The sequence below is a fragment of the Hylaeus anthracinus genome, unplaced genomic scaffold (genome assembly GCF_026225885.1).
Source record: "Hylaeus anthracinus isolate JK02 unplaced genomic scaffold, UHH_iyHylAnth1.0_haploid 27297, whole genome shotgun sequence".
Classification (NCBI taxonomy): domain Eukaryota; kingdom Metazoa; phylum Arthropoda; class Insecta; order Hymenoptera; family Colletidae; genus Hylaeus; species Hylaeus anthracinus.
The window spans coordinates 1-9,480 of record NW_026535104.1 but is presented as its reverse complement, the minus strand read 5'-3'; the positions used below and the strand labels follow the sequence as shown (position 1 = coordinate 9,480).

At 45.6% G+C, this 9,480-nt stretch overlaps 1 protein-coding gene across 1 annotated transcript; it reads left to right on the top strand.

Moving 5' to 3' along the window:
- Positions 1–4,565: 4,565 nt before the first annotated feature.
- Positions 4,566–7,975, top strand: LOC128893239 (homeobox protein prospero-like; the record flags this gene model as incomplete). The annotated part of the gene is made up of 2 exons (XM_054154068.1): positions 4,566–4,710; positions 6,552–7,975. Coding segments are annotated over 2 exons (325 nt in total), but the record flags the coding sequence as incomplete, so codon positions are not given.
- Between the last annotated feature and the right edge of the window lie 1,505 nt (positions 7,976–9,480).

Genomic DNA, 9,480 nt, shown 5'->3' with positions numbered 1-9,480 from the left:
AAACTTTATCCATGCAAAATATTTTTAAGGATTTGCCTGCTTTTTTAATTTATTTTGAATGCATTTCTTTTATTTCATTACAATAAGATTCTGCATTAATTGTACACTCAAAGAGTAGCAAATGATAAACGAGTTCGTTTTCTAATGAAAAATCACGAGCCTTGAATTTTGCAAGCCATCGTTCAATTGTTTTAATATTTCTATAATCTTCTTCAAATGCCAACTTTATGTTTTCAATTTGGATATCGCAAGTAGACAACCAACGACACAGTCAATAGATCGTGGTAGGTAAACACAGAAATTAAAAAGCTTACGAAAAAGTATTAACGTCCTCTCGAGAAGTATTAGACGTTTAAGTATCGGAAGAGTGTACAGGAAAGATTAGCGAAAGTCCTCTCGAACCCGATTAAATTCTGTTATTATACTCCACTCTGCCGCGAACGGTTTCGCTGGATGGAAAGAAGAATACTTCTAGAGGTTGGTCGTTGGCCGCCCTTTCTCTCGTGGAGAAAATCTCATGCGGGTGGCAAGGATCGCGAAAAACGCGAGGTAACGATTTCCGTTCGCGGCAAGAGCCAATTATTCCCTCCTCGAAGACACCCCGCATCTTCGTCTCCTTTCTAACCACCACCTCCCTCGCTGTTTCTCTTTTTTTCGGTGGCAAAAGCAGCTCGTAATTAGATGCTAATAATCAGCACCCTCCAGGAGGATCACGCTCTTTTCGTCTGTCTCTGTCGTTCTCTCTGTTTCTCTCTCGACGTCGCCCCGTTGCAACGGGGCGCAAGAAAACCCAAGCCCCTGAAGAGCTTATTATTATCCTAATTATACAATACTATAATGAATGACTTCGCGGCTCACCCTCTAGCCCTTACTCTCACTATCTTCCTCCTGTTCTCGCTGTCTCCCTCTCGCTCCTTCTCCTTTCTTCTCGCTCACCGTTGCTCTTCTCCTCTGCACTTGGTGGTCGAAGAGTGGCAATTCTAGCACTCGGGCTTTTTGTCAAACCGACTACGGAACTAGTGCCGTCTCCCTCGCGCCCTTACACCCTATTATGCGACCAGCCTCGTCTCTCGTCCCGTTTTCTCTCTGTCTCCTGGTGTCTGTTTTAATTAGGCACTTCGCGGATATATATAAGTATCTACCATGCGGTATTACGTAGGTACATAACCCAGCCGAGCCCAAGCCCAGCCCAGACCTAGCCCAGTCTGCCTACCGTATTCCGCCTATACTCGGCGATCCGACGAGCTTGAATGCGGTTGATGGGTGGTTGAGTAAGGATTATAGACGCAGGTGACACATACACGTTACCTCCGAGAGGCTGAAGTCGGGGGTGGCTCGGTCCTGATGGGTGGGTGCTGGTGACGGTTCAAGGAGACGTTGAAATAGAGAGACGGAAAGAGAGAGAACGCGCGAAAGGGAGAGCAAAACCGGGTAGGGAGAAAGTGAAATGCGAACGCGTTACGTACGGAGGGAGAGAGAGCGAGAGAAAGGGCGCGGGACACGATTCTGCAGAGACACACTCCTCTTTCAATTCTCCTCTCGTGTGCATAACCTTCTCTGACTGACTGCTGATAAGAGCACGCGAAATTGTCTTAATTGGCGAGAGAGCCAATCTGGAGTGATCGAATGAGAAGAGCCTCTCGCGTCTCTGCCACCTGACTCTCCTCCTCTTGCCCTTTCTTCGGGTCGCCACGTATAGATCGGGACGCGACGCACGAAAGATCCCATTGTTTTCTTCCGTTGGTTCGAGTGCGTTCGATCGACGAGTGCCACTCCGGCCGGGTGATCGCGCTTTCGACGTTCCCTATCGCCTGGTCTTACTCGTTACCTGGAGCGTCGATCGAGACTTCTGCGCCCGATGGTCTTATTAATCACCGAGGTTTCAACTATCGGCAAGGCACAGCTATCGATATGTGTAATGTTCGTGCCCGCAACGCTTCTTCTAAGGCTGCTGGTCTCGTTATTACCCAGGATTTGAACGTTGGAAAGATGCTGTTATTAATACAGAAAACGATAATATTCAATAACACATACAAGATATACAAATAATAAAATTAATGAATGAAATTCAATTCATTGAATGAAATGAAATTTCACTTGGCATAAATGCATAAACAGCGAACCAAAAGATCGCCAACTAAGCGGGTGCTTCTAACATACGCATCAAACCAGTAGATGAAAAGCTAAACTTCGAAGCTGTGGAAGAACATCTTCCAAGAAAATAAGGACGAGCCTAAGTGAATATTATCTGCACGACGATATCTCGCTGGGAAACGACGACGAATGTGGAAAACGTTCGTCGATTCTCTATTTGACGAGTCGCGCGCGAGTCCGCCAGGCGGAAGCAATCTTAAAAATTGCTCCCAACGGCACCAAGCGAAGACCAAGACCCGAAGGTTGAACTGGTTGCCTCGCATTGTCGAGCATTCAGGAACCTCGAGTTATACAAGCCGCAGTAGCACTACCGGCTGGTTTTCCCGTTGAACCGTACTTCTTTCCATCCCCTCGGGATCCAAAGTGCAAGATCAACCTGACTGCCATTCTCGCTGCCATTCCGGCTTGCTACTCTAGGATACTTCCACCACTCTGGGGCCGACTTCTGTGTGCGTTTGAGGGTGAGGAGGATAGGGACCCCGGAAAGAAAGATCAAGAGAAGAATGGAAAAATATCCGGGCAAGTAGCAGACCCCGCTTACCCGTTCTCGGCTCTCTCGGTCGTCGCGTCAAGTCGTTGCCGTGTTTACCTCGCTCGACTTGCTCGCTCGCGGTACGGAAAAATACGAGGGCTTCTACTTCTTCGTTGTCATCTTTCCGCGTCTTACGCCCCCAACCGCCGAGAGATTTCCTGGCTCTCCTTCCCTCTTAACTGTGATCGAAACCGCTGCGGAAGAACAATGGTCTAGAGAAGTAAATGTATCTCATTCTCAGCTGAGAGTTATTACCGAGGCTGGCGAGGTCGATGGTAGGAGGTATCATTTGTGGCGAATGATAAACTATAAGTTCGAGATTAAGTTGCTGTAAAATATTCATTTATTTTTTTTTTTTTTTTTTTTAAACTACGTGTGAAAGAGAATATCGAAAAGTTAATCGAGAGGAAAATACCTATCTACCTAGGAACATACCTAGGAAAACTATTTGTAAGCAATGAAAAATATCGCGTATGTCTTTCGAACACAGTATACATTACAGAAGGTCTTTAGAAGAAATTCTTGTATCCAAGTTAACCATTCCTCGCAATTTCTCAGAAATGTTAGGCCCGTGTTTCAGGGAATCCAAGATGAAAAATTCCTCTAAATGCCTCTCCAGTAATCATATAAACGTTTCGTGCACAATTTTCCGCGCAGACATCGAATCGCGCAAGATCGCACAGGACGCAATGGAATCATTAAACGATGCATCTCGCCGCGTTTTACACGCGCCTTACTCGCTCGCGAGTCCCGGTACGCCCCTTTCGCGATAAAGCGAACGTTCCCGGCATGGAAACTCGGCGTTTCAATTGAAAGAAAATAATTAATTTCTTAATCAGTGGGACTCGCATTGAATTCCAGCGCGCAAAGACGTCGCACAAAGGGCCGCCGGGCGTTCAAAGTTGCATTCGTTTCTCTGGCGGCAACTGCGCCCTGGCAACCATACTCCTTTCCTCAGTTTTCGGTGAGATCCACCGAAGCGGATCCACCCCTTCGCGGCCGCCCCCTTCTCGGCTCCCCGCATGGAAGGCTCGGGTCACTATTACTATACAAATTACCCGCCAATTAGTGACTTGTGCTTGTTTTAACTGCGTTAATTAATGAACGTAAACGGCAAACTTGACGGGCGCTCGATTTTTTTTTCCTTTCCGGAGCAAGGAAAGGAGAAAAAGCGCGACGCACCCGCCGCGATCCCGCAAATGTTTGGAGTGAGCGCGTGCGCCGCAGGACGCCTGTGGAAAGTCGACGGTTGCCTCGAACGAGGGTGTCGAGATCTTCTTGGACGATACACTGTAACACGTTCTTAATAGTCTCTTTGAACCGCGTCGCTTGCCAGCCGACGATGAGTTGTACACACCTCTTTGCGACTCTCTCCCCCTAGCCGCCTCCTTCATCTTCTCCCGCTTGCATCAGACCACTTTTAGTATCGACCCTTAATTAATTATCGGTAGTGCATTAGCATTCTCCGTTACGCGAGAATTAACGTCGAGCATAGTGGCCGACGGTTCCCAAGGAAAAAATTATTTCCTCTCTTTCGTTGGCTCCGACGCTCGACGCTTGAGGGATTCCTTCGTTCTGGGGCGAGTTGGACGCCCGCGGAACGAGGGTGGGCCTTTGCGGGGACGTTAATTAACATGTGGTCTGAGGATCTATTGTTCGGCTAATAAGGAAATTGCTGTTTTACATGTCGCTGGGCATTGATAAACATTGATACTTTCTTCGGAATGAATTCTGAACTCTCAAACAGTGACGTAATTATTCGTAGAGGAATGTTGTTAGAATAAGTGCAGACAGAAACAGTGGTGGGAAGATCTACCCTAATATAATCGAAAAAGATTGTTTGATTATCGTCTGATTAATTTGCTTCTTTTTCTTCCAGGGAGTTCTACTACATCCAAATGGAGAAATACGCGAGACAAGCGGTTTCGGAGGGTGTGAAGAACGTCGACGACCTTCGAGTCGGTGGTGACTCGGAAATTTATCGGGTTCTCAACCTCCACTACAACCGAAACAACCACATCGAGGTAAGGAATCTTCCTGATACTATCTCGAAACAAAGATCATGCACTGCAATCTCTATTAACGAAATTCCTCGTCATATTTAAAATAATCTTTTCGCCAACTTTTCGTTACATCTTTCTACTTCACTAAAACAAACAAAGACGATATAAGACTTCAAGTAATTAGAATCAATCGCGATGCACTATGGCACGTCAATGTCGATATCTTCACGAGTATACCAACGCTAGTAGAAACAGCGAGTAATAGTCAGACATTCCTGTCAAGTCATACTGAAACATACAATAGATTTCAAAGACGCGAACCAATACCTTGAATCATGTCAATGTTTCCACGAGCATACCAACGCTAGTAGAAACAGCGAGCAATGGTCAGACATACCCGTCAAGTCGTACTGAAACATACAACGAGTTTCAAAAACGCGAATTCGAAAAGAACTCGTTCACACCTCCTCCTAACCGGCTCGTTTCCTCGGGAATCACTCTACTTTCCATTGTGGGACATAATTTATTTTCGTCACCGGTAACGACGCCGATTGTATTTGCAGCGGTATTTGTATTTGACGGCGTGTGTGCACACGTAATGCAGCTATTTAATATTATTTAACGAGTCTCTGCTGAAACCTGGAGGCTCCATTCTTCCCGCCGCGGTTACAATTGTGGGCCGCTTGACGCGTAATTAATTACTCGTGTTCGTTAATAACCCAAACGTACTAATTATAAGTGGAAACTCTCAGCGCGCGCTCGCGTCGCTCGTTAAGCGATACGTAACATCGCTTTAATTCTTCGGATTCACGGCTCCTTCGGTGGACCGTAATGAACGCGGAGAAATTATTTTTCTCGTTTGTGCAACCAGATTTCCGCGTTCCCATCAGCAAACGCTCTCTGTCGATTAAATCTTTGACGCCCACGTACCTGCCTCCATCGCTTTTGGTTTCGATTTCGCGCCAACGTCAGCGTGCGCGTCGCAAAAATGACGTTAACGTTGCTATTTCTCATGTCGGAAAATCTAGCAAGAAATTGGTAACTACCTGTTTCGATGACTCGGAATTCAGGTGACAATTATCTTGATTGATCTTAGAAAAACGTGATAGCTATTACGATTTCCAAGTTCTTTCGATGGCCAAGAATTTATAGGTAATTTGTCAACTAGGTGCTAGTCAATTCTGTAAGGAGAATAGAAATCTAAATTATTCCCATGAAGTATTTCCATCCAATTCATGTTTACTTCTTCTAAATTTCAATTATAATAAATACGTACCTTGAATCACGGAAATGTTTGTACTTCCTCAACTGCTGACATCTCACGGGATCTTTGTCAGTAAAACTACACAGTGTATTATTTTTATATACAAGATACGCTTTTTTTAAATAACAGCTTACTTGAGAATTTAAATAGCAGTCACAAAAATATTTACAATTGTATGAATTTTAATAGCGAATCTGAATAGAATTCAATATTTTATTGCGTCCAGATTTAATGACACTTTTCAATATTGAATTTCTACTACATTGGCTGTTTATTTTTCATAAAAGTATATATTAATCGAAAGCTCAATAATAATTATCGTTAATCGTGCATACATCGTCACCGAGAATGAATAATTTGTCTAAAGAAGAGACTGCATTTAAATGTAACCTCGTTATAGTTAAATGATACAGTACGAACATCGATTCTAAAAATATATCATAGTATCTCGAAGTTGGCAGTCGATAGAGTACGAACTTTTCCAAATGTACGTGTTTTTTAATATATTATAATAGTTTTTTGTAAACAAAAGGGTTGATACCCGTTGAAGTGAGCAAATAAATGAAATAAAGTGTCTGTACAGGGTCTATGTTTGCAGGTACCGAGCAACTTCAGGTACGTCGTCGAGCAGACGCTGAAGGAGTTCTTCAAGGCGATCCAGGGCGGCAAGGACACCGAGCAGAGCTGGAAGAAGTCCATCTACAAGGTGATCTCGAGGCTGGACGACCCGGTGCCGGAGTACTTCAAAACCCCGAACTTCCTGGAGCAGCTCGAATGAATCAGGAGGTCGCGTGGCTCTTGCTCTTCGTGGTGCGCGGGCTCATCAGCGCTCGTCGGCTCCAGGTAAACAAATAAACCAAAACAAACGGAAACAGAGAGAAGAAGGAACGGCCAGCGAGGAAGGATCGCATCCGTCAGGAGGTACACGTCCTTCGCGTGAAGCCGCGTTCAGGTATCCTTAAACTAACATATCGCAGAACGGGCGTGAGAGAGAGAGAGAACGTGCGAGAGCGTTTAGGGGAGATCAACGAAGGAAGAAACCGAAGATGCAGCGCTCCGGATGCGCGAATCGCCGGCGCGTGATCGAGGGAAGAACCGAAACACTCGACGCACGAAGGCATCATCGATCTTCTCGCCAAGGGACGATGAGGAGTGCCGACGAAGGATCAGGCTGTGACCTAATCACGAGACGCGAACGTCCCCCGCGCGAGACGGGGGTGGATCGTTGCTTTTATTCGTAGCTTCGTGCCTTCGATTCCTCGCCGAGCGTCCCCGTGTCTCGGCAACCTCGAGTTAACTAAACACGTCGAGGCTGCGGAACCGGTCCACCCTGTTCTCGTCGCGGGCGGACATCAACCGATATATAAAAAATTAAAAGAACGACGGTCTTGGGAGAAATGCGAAGAAAACAGGACGATAGAGTGGTCAACGAACGGCAAGGATTAAACACACACACTCACACACATTAGCTTCGAGCGACGAGTATAGTTTGGATTTGTTGCGTACGGTTCAAGTTTACCGCCTAATTTCTAAGAACACTCTCGTTTCCGGGACTAGGGACGTAAGGAACGCTTCGAACCGCGAGCGAAGACCGAGCGACGGCTTGAAACGCGCGAGGATCGACGATGTTTTACGGTACTGTTTGTCCATGTTCTCGAAGTGCCGATAATTATTGTCTAACGGCGGGAGCGAGATCCGCTGGACGGATCCTCCGCAGCTTCCGGTTGAGAGGCAGAAGAGGAGCCCTTCTCGTGGATCTTCGGGAACGACTCGCGATCGAACGCGTCGACTTTCGTCGCGAGTCGTTCCGTGCGCGCAAGAAACAACGATGGCCAGTTTCGCACGGTATTTTCGTCAACGCTGTACCTCGTGGTTTTTCTTTTTTCAACGGACCTCGTGTATCGTCCTCGCGCGCAGCAATCGCGTCGCTCGATCGTCGTCCCCGGAAACCATGTTTTCTTTCTAGCGCGCTCGCAACGACGAGCAGAGACTCGCTCCCGACGCGTCGCTGCGAGCGGATTCGAGGACTTCTTATTCCCTTAAACAGAAGCAACCATCGTTCGAACGAAACAATCAACTGGGATCTCGATCCTTTCTTCTTAAGTTGTACATAATTATTTGATGAATATCGCACCGTGCTAAAGTCGAACGGCGGGTTCGAGATCGACCGTGAATCAATGCTTGGCTCGATCGAACGGGAAAATTGATAATGTATATCCTACGGTGAGAATTCCTACGATAATTCTGGCAGAGAGCCTCGACATTCCACATCGGACGAGCGTGACGCGAACATCGAACGCTCGGGCGTAAACGCAACGCGATTCGGGAGTAATCGAAAACCGTGGCTGGCGTTATTTTTCATTTCTCTCGGCGCGGGGGAAGGGATTATCACCTTTGTCGTTGCAACGGTGTTTTGCACTCGGTCCGAGAACTTCGCTCGCCGACGCGGGAAAACGATTATAACGATGGGTGGGATGGAAACGAAGCCAGAGAAATCGCGTTGCATTCGAACGAGAGAAACGGTGCGCGGATCACACATCACGCGCGAACATTTTATGTAGAAGATGTTTTTATTAATGGTTAGTTGATATAAACGAGGTTAGACTAGTCGCAGAGTGACAGGAGTACGAGTGGCAGGGACGACAAAAGGGAAGGGCGTGTATTTGGAAACCGGATCCAAGCACCGGCGGCTTTCTTAAGCGTTAGACGATTTAATGATAAAGAAGAAGAAAAAAAAAAAATGAATTGATGATAGAGATGATAATAATAAGGGAAACGAAATCACCGCGCGAAGTGTGTGGGGGAGATAAATTTGAGAGAAAAAAAGTTAAATAACCGCGAGCCGGTGCGTAACCATATACAAAGTAGATTATTATAAAAACGTATATATATATACACATATATATAGAAATATATATATGAAGAAATTTGAAGGAGTATACATATATATATATATATATATACATGTAATTGCGTGAAATTATATGTATATATATTAGAGACTTATGAAACGAAAGACGGATGTTGGCGCGATGAAAAATTGCGCAAAAAGAATGTGTGACAGAGGGTTAGACGCCCGTGTCCCCTCTTATTCCTCTTGTACCCGACCTATTACATGAAGACACACGCGCACGCACACACCTCCATACCACACCTATAGACACACACACAGACACACCGTACACGCATACACACGCGACACTCGACACGTTTGCACAACGATGTGCTCGTACATCGTGCATACCACGGTTTACACGCACTCCGGCAAGCGCGAGAAATCAGTTGCCGACGCCAAAGTACGCGTTCTTCTTACCCGCAGAAGTTTCTTTTCCGCTAGACGGTCTGTAGATAATTTATCGTACGGTAAAATAATTATTATTATAAATATATCACGGGTGGTAGCGAGTCCTTGTAACTTAACCTACTTACCTTCTTTCATTATTACCTACCATTATTATTCTCGCTATTATGTGCACTATTATTATTATTATTATTATTATTATTATTATTATTATTATTATTATTAT